Source organism: Doryrhamphus excisus, chromosome 9 (genome assembly GCF_030265055.1).
Source record: "Doryrhamphus excisus isolate RoL2022-K1 chromosome 9, RoL_Dexc_1.0, whole genome shotgun sequence".
NCBI classification, from domain to species: Eukaryota; Metazoa; Chordata; class Actinopteri; order Syngnathiformes; family Syngnathidae; genus Doryrhamphus; species Doryrhamphus excisus.
In genome coordinates this window covers 11079564-11099395 of record NC_080474.1, presented here as the reverse complement: position 1 = coordinate 11099395, position 19832 = coordinate 11079564, and the positions used below count along the sequence as shown (strand labels likewise).

Here is a 19832-nt window from a genome sequence, read left to right as displayed (position 1 = left end):
GACAGCTGTTTCCAAAGAACCTCTTCAGTGAAGTGAAGTTTCAAAGTGCACCTTCTCCAGTGACCTTCTAAAAGTGGATCTCAGATAGAAAGGCTTCAGTCAAGGGTCACATAGCTGACTTTGAAGATACACTACCAGTCAAAAGTTTGGTAATTATTTGTAAACCTCGCTACAGTCAAGCCTGTAAGTATTTGGCCAATTACATTTTTTAAATGATTTGACTTTATACTATCTGCCACTATAGATATACAAATCTATAAATACATCAACATATGATTTCAAGTGTAGACTTACAGCTTTAATTAAAGCGCTTTGGCAAAAATATTTCATGGCATTGCGTTATATTTCATCTGGACTACAAGTTACAAATCACTTGATAAGCCTTGAAGGCAACAGTATTCCAAATTCAGTATGCTGAGAATACTGAATATAATCTAATACCTCAGAGGTAGAAAGCGAAGTACAGTTTTACATTGATGTTTTAACCATATATACGCTTCTTTTATTATGTTTTTACAAGGTCTAAATCCACTTTGACAGCAATTGTGATATCAGTCTGTGGCCTCGATTGGCAGTTATTTTGAGCCACTTGGAACCTTGCAGCGTGCCAAGGGCAGACCTTTTCAATGTCTTCTGTTTTTCAAGAGATAATGATATTCTTTCACTTGGAATAGGATTTTCGGTCTGTCTCATTTTCTCGTTTTTTTTTTCTCACCTTCACCTTTCCATCGCTCTCAATACCTCAGTCCTCACCCCACCTTACCGCCTCCCGCCAGTCGGCCTCTGTTGGTGTTCCCTCCATGGTGGCGTCTCTCTATTGTGCCTTCTCAGTGTGAGCGAGGGATGAGAGACAAATCAAAAACCACTGCATTTCCCCACAGTCCCTCTGACTGTGCCAGATTAAATTAGAGCTTTTTCATCTTCTTTCTCATCTTTCTCTTTCCCCTGCCTCCTGTGGCTCAACTCAGAATTACCTGGAACCAAACTGTCTAGCAACCTGATGATGCAGTATCGTAAGTGCATTTAGAGTGATATTCTACAGCTCTCAACATTGAATCGGTCAGCTCTTCTCGGTTATCTGTTATTTATGAAAGTGTCAACAGATCCAATCTATATTCTCTCTATATCTGTATTTTCAAGCCTTAAAAAATAGTTCACATATAATATGACCAAAACACCTTATTTTATGTTAGCCCTAGAATCTGCGCTAATGTGACTAGTATGGGATTTTTTGTTTTGTTTTTCAAACTTCCCCACACTGTTTGGACTGTACAATTAGTGTCTTTAGTTGACAACCATGTATTTGACAGTCAGTTTATTAACAATAACGATCATGGTTTAATCCCCTGTGAAGATGATCTGACGTCTATGTCTTCCAGCATGACAATGACACAAAATATACAACCAAGACAACAAAGGAGTGGCACAAGAAGCAGCACATTAAGATCCAGGAGGGAACAAGCCAATCTTTAGACTTTAATCAATCCCATAGAAAGGGGAGCTAAAATTTTTACTTTCCAAGCAAAAGCATCATAACCTTTAGGATTTGGACAGGGGATTGCACCAAAATCCCTCCTGAGATCTTATTGACCCTGTTTTATTGACCCTGACGGTTTTTCCACCATATACACTGGAACCCTGGTTAGTGCCATTTTATTTGTTCTAGAATATCCGACTCAAACCAAAATGGAGGCTAACTGAATACATTTTTCACCCTACAAAATAATGTAAATCCAAATAATCTGATTCAGAAAACCCAAAATGTCAAAGCAAAACACGGCTTTGTGGTCTTAATAGAAAACAATATTAAATGTATATAAATTCAAATAAGGATGAACGAAAGGGGTAAATGGACATTTAAGGTGACTTTAAGGTCACTGAAGATGAGATGCTGGACTGGACTGTTACCAAAGATACAATGTGGCAGCGAGCTCTCTATCTCTTCACCACCTGTTTTGGGAGTAAAAGTAACCTGAAATGTTCATTTCATCATTCATCATTTGTCAACTATATGCATTTAGAATTGTTGTCTGCATGTCAAATTATAATTGGTTGCCATTTTGTTAGCAGGTTATGGATTGGCGTGGATTAAATGTTAAATTTAGATTTTGCTGTTTCATAATTAAGGGGGATTTACAAAATGAGGGTATTTAAAATGCCTATTACCTTCTCATATTGACTTCTCAGGACACATACAAAAATTCAAATAATGAATCCTTTGTGAGATGCTCTCTCAAATGATTGCACATGATTCTACACATTTATCACAAGGCAGCCTCATCTGAAAATCAAAACTGACAGGCACATTTGCATTGCATGCTGATGAAACTACCTATGCAGCAGAGTGTAGACGAGGAAGGTGACATAAAAGGAATATCTAATGTCTTAAACTGAAATGCACTGTGCAATGTCCAATGTTCAGCTCAAACACTTGTACAGGCATGTACAGAAGGTCCGACTCAAACCAAAAAGCACTCTAACCAAAGCAAATTTCCCCATAGAAAATCATATAAATCCAATTCATCCTTTCCAGACACCCAAATATTTTAACACAAAACACATTTTAGAGACATGAATTATAGTTTTACATGCAGAAAATGATGCTAAAATAATTACAAGTGCCTGGTGTTATAATAACCTGGGCGGACACAAACATACTACAGTAAGTCTAAATGGTTATGTTGTGTTGTTGGAACCAGAAATGAGTGTTGTGGATAGAAAATTAGACAGGCAGAAACACAGTGTCATCCTCGATGCGCCGCCAGGTTGATAGACTGTTACGACAGAACCGGGGAAGATGTGTGTGCACGCAGCTGATGACTGAGCCGCTCAAATTTGCATACCTCTGAAATGACAATGATATCCTTTCTTTAAACCATAAAATTCAGAGGTCTTGCTTGTTCAATGGAAATTTGTGAGAATTTTTGTGGTGATTATTGTTTGTGAAATGTAGAATTTTAATTCGAAAACATTCGGGCAAATACTCCATTCATTTTATAGGATTTTTTGTCACTGAACATTGGGAAATTTGGGCATTTAATATATGTAATCCCGGGAGTCCTGAATGAGCTTGACATTTGAGTGGATTAAATCTGTTAAACTGCAGACGCTGGAAAATAAACTTCCAAAATCGTATTAGTGCACACAGCTCGTCTCGCTGTGTTGCAATTCGGAGTTGCTGGGGCAGTGCAAGGGTTAGGGACACCTGGTTACTGCTCAAATTAATCTTATGTTCCACTCTGCTGGACCTTCTCCCTCCCATCTTTCCCCTCAACCTACCTTTTCATTTTCAATTATAGCTTGGAATATGAATCTTTAATAGGGTGATAATTGTGCTAGCATATTTACTGTCACCCACCATTAGCCTAGATTAATTAGTCCATTTAGTTTAGCTTGGGAAAATGGGTGAGGGATGGGGAATGAGGAATGAGTGCACTGATGGAAGGCAAGAAAAAATGAGTAGAATCAGCACAATCTGTTCCGTATCATAATGTCATCCTTCTCACTCTTTGTGATGTTCTCCTCTGTCTTTTCCTTTTTCTGCCGTCTTAACTTTCTGTTGCTGACTTTTGCCAACCGTCTTTCGATACTCAGCAATATTCTTTGCCTAAACCTTTTAAGTTCTTCAGCCTGAAGTTTCTGAATTCCTGCGGTCATAAACCTTCTCATACAGGATCTTTTGACTCTCTAATTAGCATCGCAGTCTATGTTACTTTTTCATATTTCAGATGGCTATGAAGTGGTGACGGGTTCTTGAAGGGTCCTGCTCCCTGCAGTATTTCACCACCCTTTGATTTTGTTGTACCTCATTATTTTCCAAGAGGTTATGATACCAAGTAACAAAGGTAAAGCTAACGAGCAAACACATCTGCTATCTTTATGCTTACTGGTCTCAATATTTCTTTCCACTTATTCTCCTTATATCTCCGGCAAAGGTGAATGTGAATGTTCAAGCAAATGGCTATTTTTGGTTATGTTGACAACTGCTTATGTCAACTGGTCAGCAAGTCTGAGGAATGTTGATTTAGCTTCACTGTATTTTATTTTCTGCATTGTCAACTCGCCTTGGAAATAATATTTTATCTTCATACCAATGGGTCCCCATCACTATCTTGACTATCTTGTCTAGTCAGTGTGTATCAACACACTGTTTCCTCTCCTTGAATGTGCATTATATATTTCGGATACACCCCAAATCAGCATTGCTGTAGCTACTCTATGCAAATTGCTACTTTGAATCAGTTTAAGTGAGCGTGTATCAAGTCAAGCTGTCCTCTTGTCTGTTCTCTGATTTGCAGGTGCAGTGGCAGTCAGGCTGCTCTCTGGTCAGAACAAACCCGTCGCCATGGATATGGATGAAGAGGAGAATATGAGTGAGTCTACTAAGCTTTTCATGTCTTTTGGTCTCTTTCCTGTTAAGAGTTTTTGCTTGTCTCTGCTTTGAAATATACTAGCTTGCATGTCCTGGTGTGCCCCCATGTTGTTTTCAAGCGTAATCAGTACAAACTAAACAAATAGTTCCACATTTTTGCTGCTTGAAGAAAATGTAAAAATAATTCCAACTTAAGGTTTTCTGAAAAAAACATCGTTATGTTGCTAATGATTGTCCTTACATGAAATGAAACTTACACAGACACCCTCAGATGTTACTGAAGACTTTAAAGAGAAAGGTTAATCATTACATCTGAAAGACTTCAGGTCCTATTACAGATCTGTCCTTCTTCAAACTTTCTCCTCATAAAAATCTTCTTTTCCTTAGCTCTTTGGACTTGAATTAGACATTTTGAGCTCAAACTGAGTACAAGAGTCTGAGAAGACCCAGAAAAGAATGTACCATCGTATATGTTTTCCCATATCTTAAAGAATAAGCCAAGCTACTCGTGGAACAAAACAGGCTGACTGATGAAGACAAATTAAAACAATGACCATAAGTGCAAAGATAAACATGAGAAATGAAAAGTTGAGTTTGTGTTTATCTAATTTGTCAAAAAAAAGCCTCACCACAATTGGCAGAAAACAACGCTCACTGCAATGGAGTTAGCAAATTAGCTGCTAATTAAGTTAGCCTAGGTCTTCTTCTTTTTACTATATATTCCAGCAGTCTGTGTCCCCTGTGGCTCATTGCTGCCTCTCACAGGCCAGTCCAGGTACTGAGCCAATTTTTGTAATTGTCATGTGTGGGATCCCTCGCCTCTACTACGTCAGTTATGATTTTTTTTTTTTTAAATCACGGTCCTTAAATTTTTGGAACGCAAACACATCACAAAGTAGTGAAGTGATTCTTAATTCATTCAATTCAACATTCAATTCCCCAGTCGTTATGTCCATCACTACTTAACACAAGCAGTTTTTACTCTGACCACCTAATTGTGTTGAATCATACAAAACGAGCAAGTTACAGCGACACTAAGGTGACAGAGCCAAGAGTACTAAACATCCCTGTAGTGAATGCTGATTACACAAATTTGAGCATGATCGATATCAACTGCATGTGCCTACCATATTTTAGTGCATGTACCATGGTTGATACACTCCAGTTTCTTCTTAATGTCTTCTTCATCCAAATAAAAGCTTATATTCTTCATTAAGTGTTGGTTAAGCCTCCAAAGAAACATTAGCAGACTTAATATTAAATCAACGTGAATACTCCTTACTGAATATATTTGTCTCTGTTTGCAGGAATTTCACTGTGATTGTTGATTGCAGTGATTGAAAATATATCCATTGTGGTATTAATAACAAATTTGGAAATATGGTACACACCGATTTAAGGCAAAATTAGACCAATTGAGTAAATTCTGCCTCCTTACTGAAATATAGTGTAAAGCGTAATTTTTATTAATGTATGTCAAAGCTGAGGTATATTTCCAGTGCAGGAGTTGCAGGTTAGATTGTGGTTTTGTCCAAACCACCACAAATAGTGTAGGTATTTAACTTCTTTTTCTGAATAGCTCTTCTTTTTGTCAGTTTTATCTGCTTATTGAGAGCAACCATGAAGAATGCATGTGTCCATAGTGCATGTTTTCAGAGCTCCGAAACTGATGAATGTGCAGTTTCAATGATGACTGATATTTTGGTGTACTTTTTGTTTGGCTTGCCTTGACCTGGCGATTATTCTATTCCGATGGTAACGGCATGTCAGTGCAACACTGATCTCTGATTGGGGTCAGGGTGGGCGGGGGGGCGGTTTCAGAGGCGCTGGGTCACACGAATGGGCTTCCTATTTGAAAAACTTCCTGGAATCTCAATTTTCTTTTTCCATGAACGATGACATGTCATTATTGTCAAATTTTCGTGGGGTTGATGTCACATTTTGAACTTGCACTCTTGTCACCAGCCGAGCTTTTAGGAACCAGCAGTAGGTGGAGTCTTCTCCTTCTGCCTCTTTTGATGTGTTCTCCCGTTTGCCTGGTCCTCAGCTCCTCCCCTGCACTCCTCCCCTGCACTCCCTCAACCCAACCTACAGCCCCACTCATGCACACTGCGGCCTCTCTTTCTCCTGAGTACCGCAAGGAGTAACCTATCAAGCCTTTGCTGAAGGATGTTATAAATGAAAATTTTTGCCAATATTCCATCCGCTTTGTTTACTGGGTTCAGTGATATGTGTTCCCCAGCGTATCTTGAAAGATTAATACAAACTCAACACTTGAATTCTACCTTCTTTTCAGTGTAGCTAACACAGGGACAACATGAGTAAAACTAACGGTCTGTGTATGTGTGGAATTGTTTTGTGTGTACATGAATGCATTGTGGACAGGACTTGAGGAGCTTTGTTTCACCCTGAAAGCAAGTTCCCAATTTCCACCAGAACCGTAGGGTAGGATTAATATACCAAAATGTATACGCCTTTCTGTTTTAAATTAATTAAAAACCAAATTTGACAATTGAATTTAGTTAGTTCTCCATTTAAAAACTGGTTAAGATGATTCTCTGATTCTGATCTGAGCTTAAAGACTTGGATCTGTTAGTATTCTTCAATATATCTGCTATATATAGGAACACAAATCATTGGTTCAGTTCCAAAGAGTGATAAAGGAATCTATAAATTTTGCATTTACAAGATCCTGCAACGAAGGCGTTGTAAGTTACTCTTTCTGGGCACCGCAGGTTCGAGCAGCACTGACGTTAAGGAAAACCGAAACCTGGACAACGTGTCCTGCAAAGAAGGGGTGGGTGTGCCTGAGCAACTCCCCAATGGAAGCGGCCTGGGCAGTCGAAAGCGCCCACTTGAAGAAGGAAACAATGGTCACACACACTCCAAGTTTCGAGCCAAGAAGCGCAAGAAAACACCAGGACCGATCCTACCCAAGAATGCCCTGATGCAGCTCAATGAAATCAAACCAGGTCTTCAGTACAAACTCCTTTCCCAGACAGGACCCGTCCATGCACCAGTTTTTGTCATGACTGTAGAGGTCAATGGACAGTCGTTTGAGGGCATGGGTCCAACTAAGAAGAAAGCGAAACTGAGCGCAGCAGAGAAAGCGCTGCGTTCCTTTGTCCAGTTCCCCAATGCTTCTGAGGCCCACTTGGCCATGGGACGAACATTGACCGTAAACACAGACTTTACTTCAGACCAAGCTGACTTTCCAGACATGCTGTTCAATGGCTTTGAGACGCCAGCCGTGCCTGAAGAGTCCTTCTATGTCGGTTCTAATGGTAGCAGCTCACTAAACTCACTAGGGGAGTACCCACTGCCCACACCACCTGGCAGCAACCTTGTCCAGGCGCCACTGCCCCCTCCATCGGCGTTTAGCTCCCCCTCCAGTGGCAAAAACCCCGTTATGATTCTCAATGAACTCAGGCCAGGCCTCAAATATGACTTTGTGTCAGAAAGTGGGGAGAGTCATGCCAAGAATTTTGTGATGTCAGTGACAGTTGATGGACAAACATTTGAAGGCTCAGGGCGTAACAAGAAGCTAGCTAAAGCCCGGGCAGCGCAGGCCGCTCTCTCAGCTCTCTTCAACATGCAACTAGACCAGACACCATCCAGGCAGCCCATACCCAGAGAGGGACTCCAGCTTCATCTCCCACAGGTAAGACATTTTTCAATAAGAACTTTAACATGTTACAATTTCTTCAGCAATGCAGCCTCAAATGTTGACGGTAATTTAGTGCTTTACAATAACAGTTGGTGAGACACACACACACACACACATATATATATATATATATATATATATATATATATATATATATATATATATACCTTCCAGTTCGGAACAGGCTTATATTATTATAAAATCATATATGAACTGAATACTTGGCGTTTTGAATGCAGTGTCGGCAGACACATTAAGACAAACTACTGTATATTGTCTGGACCACAAGTCGCACCAGAGAATAAGTCGCATCAGTCAAAAAAAGAGGGAACAACATATGTAAGTCACACTGGACCATAAATCACATTTATTTTTCAGTTATGATCATCTGCAATGAAAGTTGTTTAATGGCACAGTAGTACACAGAACAAGAGGCTGGATGATAGGTACACAAAGTAACACATTTAGTAAGTAACAGTTATTATGCTACACAGTAACATAAAGAACCTACCTGGGAGGCTGAATAAGCTAAATTAACAAAACAAGATAGTGAGTCCGACAAGCATGTTACCTGTAAGAAAGTTTGTCAAGCTCCCGATCTTATTCCACATCACTGTTGTTGTTCCGAGCCTTAGATGCCTTGTCATGGCTGACAATCGTAATGTGTATATATATTAGGGCTGTCAAATGATTAAACTCTTTAATCAGATTAATCATGGTTTTCAAATTAATTAATCACAATTAATCACCATGTCTCACTATGTCTGAAATATGCCCATTTATGCTGTCTTTTTATTGAAAGAAAGACAAATTAAAGGGCAGGATAATGTATATTTGTATGTATTAACAGCACCAAAATTTAAATCAAATGAAAAGATGGCACACATGTCTGAAAATCTATTTACTTAATGGGCTAGAGATATGTTTGTTTTTGAGTTCAGATACATGAATGGTGTTTGAATTGCACTGCTGATGTGTTCAGCTCAGAATAAAGTTATGAAGAGGAGACAGCGTTTGTGTGACTCTGTGGGGAGCTACACTGTGCTGCCCTCTGTCATCATAACAGAGGGCGGTGGCTTGCCATGATGCGCACACGTTAATCACGCAAAAAAATGTGACGTGATTAATGTAAAAACTTAGTTAGTAAATTAGTTGACAGGCCTAATATATATACATATATATTTACAGTATATGTACTATATTAGGGATGTTCAAGCGTGGTTCACACGTCACACATCATCCGGACTTAGACGCAACCCCGCACACAACGAAAGTTCCTCCTGCACTAAAAGTGTCTGCATAATCCCAAATGCGTACTGAGGCGGGACTCATCCCCAAATTTTGCCCACACTTGCAAGTAGAGCCGGATGGGACCAGGGCTTTATAGCCGCTGCCTGACGGATGGACACATCACGAGCCTCAAACTCACCACACCCTGCCACATGTTAGGCACCAAATGCCGCACCAATCTGAAGCTTTTTAAAGCGCCACCATGTTGAGACATTTTTTGAGACACGGTTTGCAGGGTGCAAAACATAGTCACTCTCACAAAGACAGGAAGTCCCACACACAGCAGACATCGGCCGATCTATAGCCGATGATTTATACAAAAATGTCTGCCATCTCACAAAAGTTCCTTGCAAAATCAGTTGATCCCATTTTCTGATCCCAGGTTGTTCCGAGGCGGCTTGAGAAGCTGGTGGTGAATGCTGGCGCCTATATATAATTTTTTATAAAACTCCATGCTATACCTTTCAATCACCCCGTGTGTGTGTACAAAACCGTTGCAATAAATCTAAATTAAAGTAAAGTGGAATATTCACCATTAAATAGAGAAAACATTTCCCAAGATCATCCGCCCTCTGAGGTGTGTAATATGTACAATACTGTGTTGATGCTGTCTTTGTATGAAAGTGTAGGTGTGGAGTATTTCGGTTCAGTGTTCGTCTGTTAGCACTGTAATACTGCTTGGAAAAAGAAAAACTGATAAAGGATACACGTTGGTCGAGTGGTCAGCATGTTGGCCACACAGTCAGGAGATCAGGAAGACCAGGGTTCGAATCCCCTCTTGGGCATCTCTGTGTGAGATTTGCATGTTGTCTATATGTGCCCCGCGATTGGCTGGCGACCAGCCCAGGGTGTACCTCGCCTGTAGCTTGAAGCTGGGATAGGCTCCAGCATACCCCTGAGACCCTAATGAGGATCAGCGGCATAGAAGATGGATGGATGGCTTGGCGCTAAGTCAGAATTTACCATTCAGACCAGCAGTGTAACTCTAATGTAAGGTAGTTAAGCAATTTTTTCCGAACCAGCAGTCCTACGGCAAGGTAGGTTTGTTTTCTTGGGCGTGAGCGGTGATTTGCTGTGACATAATATTAGAGAACATTTGTTTTTATTTTCAGTTCACTGGGAAACTTGCCAAGTAAATATATTAAACCGTTTAGCACTTAAATAGTAGTATTAATTTACATTCTTTTGCTCAAGCTTTTTAATAAAACAGATTGTGTTATGGACATAGATACATTGGCACCTAATTTTTTATTATTAATTTTTCCAAAGGGTCCATCAGGAATCAAATCAGCTGAAGATTTAATAGATTTTTCTATAACAAATAATGTAAATCAAATGAATCCATTCCAGATACCCAAAACATATTTTATGGAGAATTGTAGTTTTACATCCAGACAACAATGTGAAATGCATATAAATAACAAATTCAATGAACATTTAACATGCCTTTTACCTTTTATTGACTCTTGTTGCCACACACGGAAATGAGCGATGAGGGAGGAGAGGAAGGGAGAGCCACATGAACACTACCTTTGTGTTTTCCTGATTCCTTGCAATAGTATTTCTCAGCTTCCTTATCAAAGTGCTTTGATAACTTTTCTGGCCCTGTGGTGGCCCTGCTCATTTTGCAGCCAAATTTAGAGCATGCTAACAGTCATGTTTTGAAATAGACACATTATGAGCACAGCCGGACTCCTGCAGTGTACTAATGACATGACAAGTCACCAACACGTGTGATTTTATGTTTCAGCACTCTATTTCCTGGTTTGATACGCAGGCAATTGGAGAGGTTATTAAGCACAATGTTTAACCGTACTGAGATGACGGGCAAAAACAGACATATTTTTTGTAAATTTTTTGGGAAAACACTGATTTTGTATGTCATGGCTTATGTTTTATGAATTTCTCCATTGGGTCTATTGTTCTTGAAGAACCCTTTGTTGTATCTGTCACATCTGTGACCTTGTCATTTCAAAGTTAAATGACCTGGCTATGAATGGGTGAGTCCAAAGTAGCAGCAAAGTAATATTATAATAATGTCATTAATTTATGTCCATCCAGCCATAGTCATCTCTCTTCGTGGTTATCATCATTTTCTCGAGTAGAGTGCTATAGTAAGAGAAAGTGACTGTCACAGAACACATGATATATGTCCACTTGAAACTTTGCATCATTGAACTTGAGCTGCCTTAACTCTTCAGTTTACCCTAATCTGTTTAACTCGAAAGCTATTTTGGTATCCTGTAACATCTTTTGCTTTGTTGCTGCAACTTTCCAGCTCCAATTACGTACAGAAGGCAAACCCAGTGACAGTCATAGTTGCTCCAAGGCGGGATAACATCAGACGTGTTTTGTAAGACTGCGTATTTGACACTACCTTATGTCTGTGTGTCGTGTTTGCGTGTGTGGTTACAGGTACTCGCCGACGCAGTCTCTCGACTGGTGGTGGATAAATTCAGTGAACTGACTGACAACTTCACCTCCCCCCATGCACGACGGAAAGTCCTGGCAGGCGTTGTCATGACAACAGGTAGACATGGGGAAGATATACTTTATTCTTTTTCTATTTGTTTTTGATTCTATAACATAAATATCAGTGTTAATGAGCAGATTAGTTTATTTCTAATAGGTGTCTCAAACTCAATTTACCTGAATAAGTACAGTTCAGTTCAGAACATGAACGGTTCTTCCAAACTTGAGCATAGGTATGTCTTGCCTACTGATGCGCTTCTTTTTCCATAGTGTCCCTGGGAGTGCTTCCGGCATCCTTAGAATAGAGAAAATCAATCAATCAGTAATAAATAAATATAATAATAATAAATCAAATAAATAAAAATTAAGAAACCACATATAGTTGGTGGGTAGACAAATTGTTTTTTTCAGATTAAAATTAACAAAGCATTATTAGAGCCCTGCAGACATGACAAAACACGACTATAGTCACATTTATACTTTTTTTATTTACAACATATTGTGCAACTGCAGGGTCTTGAGACACATGCTAACTCGCAAACTAGAGAGCTAGCAACCTAAACGGTAGCCTTCAAGTTATTTCCTTTAAACTTAAATAGCCAAAAACTTACCACTTCCACACGGATAGGGAGGATAACTATTAACAATTATTTAACCTTTAACATGAACATTAATCAAACGTAATAATTTTTTCTGGGTACATGATACCATACAGCATCCATATCAAACTTGCGCGGGATGCACTAACATTAAACTTTCATATCAAGGCGGGGGCCTCAAACTAGTGTCCTGCGGGCAACATTTGGCCCGCGGGCCACGTGTTTGAGACCCCTGGTCTAGAGACAGTGCCACTGAGGAAAAGACAGGAAGCAGAACTGGAGGTAGCAGAGATGAGGATGCTGAGGTTCTCATTGGGAGTGACCAGGATGGATAGGATCAGGAACGAGTACATCAGAAGAACATTACATGTTAGAGGCCAGAGAGGTCATACTGAGAAGGTTGGGACATGTCCAGAGGAGAGATAGTGAATATATTGTTAGAAGGATGCTGCGTTTAGAGCTGCCAGGTAGGAGGCGTAGAGGAAGACCAAAGAGGAGGTGTATGGATGCATTGAAGGAGAACATGAAGGTAGTTGGTGTGAGAGAGACAGATGCAGAAGACAGGGTTGGATGGAAGCGGTTGATTTGCTGTGGCGACCCCTGAAGGGAAAAGCTGAAAGAGAAAGAAGATTTTCATGTTGGTGTAAAAAGAACAAAATGATGTTCCAGTATGCAAGATTCTGCATAGGTCCACTGAATCCATGTCTTTGATCTTCCTCCCCCTGACAGGAACGGATGTAAAAGAAGCACAGGTAATTTGTGTTTCTACAGGAACTAAATGCATCAACGGTGAGTACATGAGTGACCGTGGCCTGGCACTCAATGACTGCCACGCTGAGATAATCGCCCGCCGCTCGCTCATGAGATACCTATACACCCAGCTGGAGTTCTTTCTCAGGTCAGTGGACTTTCCTTAGAGTACATGTGGCGCCTTTTGCCATGTATTGCTACCATTTACATCAAAGTTTTTACTCGGTTGATAATTGCCGCTTGTCTGTTACCATAGCAACAGCAAAGATGAGAATCAGAAGTCAATATTCATGCATTGTGACAAGGGGGGCTACAAGTTAAAGGACAACATTCAGTTCCATCTCTACATCAGCACCTCACCCTGTGGAGATGCCAGAATCTTCTCCCCGCATGAAGCCGGTGTGGAAGGTAAAATGCTCCCCCGTCGGCTACTTTCCTTGGGTAAACTGACATATTTATAAGGCGGCCTTGGCCTGGTTGACGAATGTATCAACAGTTTGCTAAATTAAATTCTTTTTCCTCTTTTGCATGGTTTAATTTAATTAGAAATTCACTGCAATGTCCAAAGACGCATCTGACACATTCAAACAAGGCTCCATTAATTAGAGCTTTTGTTATTCTCTGTCTGTCCCTATCAGTCTTTTCCCTGCCCAGCCCACCATCTGACTGATTAACCTCCCTGGTATTTGTGTTTTCATTGCATGCTGCAGCCTAAATGGAAAACAGACACACTCAATTAGTCAATGAATAGATGCCTTCTGCTGCGGGACCAAGGGAAAACATTGATAACATAATATGTTGTATATTTTGTTTTCTTTTCTCCAGGACCTGAAATACCAGCTGACACAATTTGTCCCTTTTTCACAAAGAGCTTTGTGGGCTTTCTTGGCAAATGTAAACATAAATGTATCATTAATATGCTAATATACAATACAATAATATTAATTAAGTCATTCATTTTCTGCTGCTGATCCAGTTTGAGGGTCATGGGTGAGCTAGAGCTTATCCCAGCTGTTGCAGTCATTCAAACACGGTGCACATAAAGACCATACATAGACAATTTGCATATTACAGACAATTGTGAGTCTCTTTAACTCTAGTTAAACATGTTTTTTGGACTATGGGAGAAAACCCATGCAAGCATGGAGAGAACATGCAAACTCTGTTCTGGTTGAAGGGAGCTTTCAAACATGATTCTGTGGAAGTCATAATGTTTTCTCCAAGCAGGTACTGTCTAATTGGCTGTCAGTTTTTCACCCCCAGTGCAACACGGTGCACCTCATACTCCTATCACAAATCAGTTGGTGGTGCGTTCGTGTTTTCTGATATAATTTAATTGGACAGATCTAAGCTGTCAAGGTGAAGCTGTCGTTCTCTTTTACAAAAATTTAAAACTGCCAGTGTTACGGAGAAAAATGCAAAACTACCCTTCAGAAGGCGTACTTTGGAAAAAGAAAGCCGTGGTTGGTACCTGACTGATTTTGGAGAGAAATTTCACAGCTAATGAGAAAAAATAATCAGCAGGTTGAGTGCTGTTGATGATCTATTTATTAAAATTTAAAATACTATTATCTGCTGTTCCTGTGTGCTAATGAGATTATTAAATTGCAATTGAGGTGATCCCATTTGTATCCTATAGTGAGATTTTATTTGCTTTCTTTATTGATATAAATTAGGGTTGGTGATATGGACCTTGGCATATATCACAATATTTTTGGGATGTATCATGTTATGACGATGTCAAATTTAAATTCAGCAGGGTCTTACCTAAAAAGCTACAAACCTTAAAGGGGAACTGCACTTTTTGGGGAATTTTGCCCATCATACACAATCCTTATGTGAAACATTAACACATTTCTTTCCCTTTTCTATGCATTATAACACAAGAAAACAAGTTAATTTCAGCTAGCTTACAATGCTGTCATTGTGATACACCTATTTCCATGATGAATCCCTAAAAAAAATTAATTATATATATAGTATATAATATGCATGCTATGATCATGCATTAACACATACAGTGATTATTTAAAACACCGCATGAACTTCTTTTTGGTTCAAACATGAACAAAAGGTTGACCTGATTTTTAGTTATACTATTGTGACCGAGGGTTGTAGGAAAGTTGTGTAAACATGCAACCGTGTGCCTCTTCTTGTTTGCCGCCTCAGACCAAGGAGACAGACACCCAAATCGGAAAGCAAGAGGTCAGCTTCGGACGAAGATCGAATCCGGGGAGGGCACCATACCTGTGCGGTCCAGCAATACCATGCAAACCTGGGACGGAGTGCTTCAGGGAGAGAGGTTACTCACCATGTCCTGCAGTGACAAGATTGCAAGGTAATTTTCATACTAAATTCTAGAATCTTAGCACTTCTCCAGTTGTCGTTTTAATCAATTACTCGTGACAGCAGTTTCACTGTGTAACTGTCATCATACAAATATAGTGGTACCTTGGGTTTCTTTATTAATTTGTTCCAAAAAGTTGGGAAACATAAGAAAACCAAAACAATTTGTTTTCCTATATATTGTGTGATAACCGAGACCGTGTCTAAGAACAGAGGCAAAATTTTGGTGAAAATTTTCCTCAATAACCGAACCATACAAAAACGGCCGATCAAAAACCGTGGTTTCCCTGCACATACTCAAAAACTCTCTTTTCACTCTTGACTGTGATTTTCTTCATGGCGTGTCAGGGACAGCCGTGTTGATGGATGGACTGTCCTTGCAGTATATTTGCACACCGATCATCGCATCTTTAGTCGCTGTCCATGTTCAAGGCGACAGTATGCCAACCCTGTGATGAAGGAAGGCCGCGTGTTACCAACCAAATAGTAAAACTTCTCACCAGCTGCCCTCCTCTTCCTTCTTCTCCATCCAGGATGGTAATACCTTGCCTCAGTGCACCGAATGATTGGAGGCTTGATGAAGGACATGTCTGCTGTGTTAGCAACCGCCCTGTTCTTGTTCTTTGCACAGTACGACTGTGCACTGCTGTTACTCCTTCAGCTTGTCATACTGGTTCTAGCGATGCACATTTCTCCTGTCTGTCCCAAGTGGGCAGATCGAAGTCAGCAGAGGGCAAAATGGGTTTGTAATGCTGTAATGATGCCAGGAAAACCAACACTCCAGTTATTGTGTGACAATGTCCTGACGTGGGTTACAAATGGGATGGAGTTGCATGGATGTGACCCAAATTTAACAGGTTTTAGTCTTAATCGCTACAAACTGCATTTGTTTATAACCTTAGACATCGAGGGCATTGTAACCTTTTGAATGTGAATTACAGGCAACTTTTTGGTCTTTTTTTTTTTTTTTAAACCTGCTTTGACTTTTTTATCGTGGCTGCACAATGGACAAGTTGTTAGCACGCAGGCCACACAGCTAGGATACCTTGGTTCGATTGCCATCTCTGTGTGGAGTTTGCATGTTCTCCCCGTGCATGCGTGGGTTTTCTCCCACATTCCAAAAACATGCTGGCGTTAATTGGTGACTCCAAATTGTCCAACGGTATGAATGTGAGTGTGAATGGTTGTTTGTTTATATGTGCCCTGTGATTGGCTGGCGACCAGTCCAGGGTGTACCTCGTCTCTCGCCGAAGACAGCTGGTATATGCTTCAGCATGCCCGTGACCGTTGTGAGGATAAGCGGTACAGAAAATGAATGGACGGACTTTTTTTAATCATCTCTCAGACTTGTTTCACAGTGTTGCATATTCTGAGCTTCCCCACCATTGTAAATATTGTTGCTTACTTGTTTTTGTTTCTGTTTCCAGTTCTTTCTAAATGTGTTGCCCAAGTGCAGGACTGCACCTCACTGTCTGTTCATCTGTCATAGGCTTTCTGTGGGAGTAGTTATGAAAATGGAGCCCTAAAAAAAGTCAAAGTGTGTGTGAACACCTTTGTACTTTGCGTTTACTTTACTCATTGCGTGGGTTATTTTTTCCCCTTTTTTCATTTTGACATAGTATATTACCACAGTGAATCTAAATTCACACCAAAACCTTTTATTTTATGTATTTATTTATTATTTATTACAAACCGTAACACAAATTTGTGTATTGTTGCACCCCCAGTACCGAAATGGACGGATTAACTACAAATAGGCTAAGATGACAGCAAGCAATTCAGGTCTACAAAGTTACAGGTGACAAAAGCAACAGCTACAAAGACACACAATAATAACATTTTATTGTTATTATGAAGGGCTTCCTCTTCCTGTTGTGTGTTTCTCTTTTCTCTCAGGCTCCCTGTCGATCTCTTATGAATACACTTCTGCCACCTAGAGGCGTTTATATGTTATTAAAATTGCTCTCAAGCCTAATGCATTGGTGGAGAGTTTCATCAGCACCTCCTTTTGGCCTCTCACACAACAAAAATGTATAGATGTGTTGTTGGGATTGGGAATCCATATTTATAAATTTGGTATATTTTTGGTTTTGAATGAGTTGGCAGGAGAAAGGTGAATTGTCTTACTGCTACCTTGATGCACGTTTCCATGGTGAAATGTCTTTTTACATTTTATTTCCATCTGTGGTGTCGTGTCCCACGACGTTTGCCGATTTGACGAGTCAAATGGTGTCTTTAGGAAATGTGAGCAAGCTTACTCTGTCTCTTTGAAAGTTACAAAGAGTGTTTTCTCCCGGTATATCAGATATCGGTATAAAAGACAATATTTGGAAGAACAAAGCATAAGAACAGAATAAATGATTTCCCGTTAGCCCTGTCGTATTAGGCGGAACTAACAGAAAGGTGTGTACGTGCCTGACTGCATTTAGTGTTACAGCTTTGCAGGTCAGATTCAGTGATTGAATTTTGCCCTGTCAATTTCACGTGCGCTATCTTTCACATGCATGTGGTGCACACAGATAATATTGCATTTTGTATCATCTGTCACTTCAAGTCGCCTCAGGTTTGATGCTTGAATATTCCACATTGTCCTCACACAATGCTGGTAATTTCACACACCCCCAGTTAGCCCCAAGGTAAAGATGTTAGAGATGAGTCTCTGCATGCTGACACTTTTTTTTGTTTCTGAGGAATAAGTGGGAGAAGGGAAGGAAGCTGCTTGTCAAATCCAGTAATCCCTCGTCACTTTACGCTTGGAATTTTGCAGCTTCGCATTACACATCTTTTCAAAAATATATGAATGAATAAATCATGCTGTTTCATGGTTGAATATGAGCCCTTATTTGTAAATTTAAGGGGTTTAATTTAATTTGTAGGTTTTTGACACCTTCAAAGATGTTGTGATGCGATGATGTGAGTATTACACACTGGTGATTGGTGTCAGTAACGTAAGCACCTCGATCCCCGGAACAACAGGCTTTTATTGCAGGTTTGAACTATCCTACAACAGGCACAGTAATTCCTCACATGGGCTACGACCTCTGAACCCCCAATGTCACTTCTTGTCCAATCCCACACTCAGCACCCCAAGCACTACTACACGTTTACAGCAACACAGAACCACAAGTATTATTTATGTCTAAACTGGCTTATTTTAAGTTTTTATGTCTACTATATTTGATAATAGGAGTGTATAGATGACTATAGAAGTCTTATCACATCTAAAGGTCAAAAACATATTTAGTTGGTCGTATACTCGTTGGTCTATGCTCCAACTATGAAACCTCACAATGCATTTTACTGCTGACATCAATTGTTAACTATTTCACTTTTGAACAAGGATGAATTGCATATAAAGGATTGCACCTTATTCCTTACACCCTGCAACAATTCATTCTCTTCTTCAGTACACATTTTAGTCCACACACACACACACACACACACACACTTTCCCCTCTGAGTGAGGTGGGATTGTGATGCTTCACAGAGCATGTCAATGGGAAAATGACTAGGGAGGGGATGGCTAATGATACAGCACAGAAATACACAGAAGTTTGGCAAAAAAGAAATTGCATCCCTCGGTAGAGTTGTGTGTGGCATATTGGCTTGTGGCATTTGATACTAATTTATCTTACATGCATTGCCATTCCATGGACATCAATGCACAGAACTAATATGTATCTTCTCCCTCCATATTTAAGCTGGGATATGGAACCTGTCTCATAGATGGCAAATTGAGATCATACATTTCAGAATAAATCTTCTTTATCTCGGGGGAATGATATGTTTGCCTCTTTATGGTTGTGAAGTTGTTAAAACTGTATAGTGACTCCATAATTCCATGAGTTGTCTCGTGCAGGTGGAACGTGGTGGGTATCCAGGGCTCCTTGATGAGCTACTTCACGGAGCCCATCTACTTCTCCAGCATCATCCTTGGAAGTCTATACCATGCCGACCACCTCTCCAGAGCCATGTACCAGCGCATCGCAGATATTGAAGACCTCCCCCAGCAGTTCACGCTCAACAGACCTCTTCTCAGTGGTGAGACATCCCGGCAGCTCATTAGCAAAGTCATGCTGTGCTTGTTTTCATAGCGCTGGTTATTTAGAGGCTCTCCTTGTGATATTTACTGTCAAAGAGAGAGACCGGAATCCACATCCGCAAACTCATTTGTTTACTCAAGTGGTCAGAGGTGCAGCAGGAAGAATCGTACATCTCTCCCCTGCACTGAGTTGACATTTACTGTCTTGTGGAATTTGAACAGCACATGTATTTTGAGTACTTGAACAACCTTTAAAATGCTTATATGGACCATGGCTGCTATTTATGTTGTAGT

At 40.1% G+C, this 19832-nt stretch overlaps 1 protein-coding gene across 2 annotated transcripts in view; it reads left to right on the top strand.

Moving 5' to 3' along the window:
* The window catches only part of adarb1b (adenosine deaminase RNA specific B1b), a 100336-nt gene that overhangs the window by 71304 nt on the left and 9200 nt on the right, over positions 1-19832 (top strand). For both annotated transcript variants that reach the window (XM_058081178.1, XM_058081179.1), the window contains 7 exons: positions 4299-4373; positions 7108-8033; positions 11745-11859; positions 13130-13298; positions 13407-13558; positions 15320-15488; positions 19356-19537. In XM_058081178.1, coding sequence (XP_057937161.1) covers positions 4299-4373; positions 7108-8033; positions 11745-11859; positions 13130-13298; positions 13407-13558; positions 15320-15488; positions 19356-19537 — 1788 coding nt within the window. The remainder of the gene's footprint in view (positions 1-4298; positions 4374-7107; positions 8034-11744; positions 11860-13129; positions 13299-13406; positions 13559-15319; positions 15489-19355; positions 19538-19832) is intronic.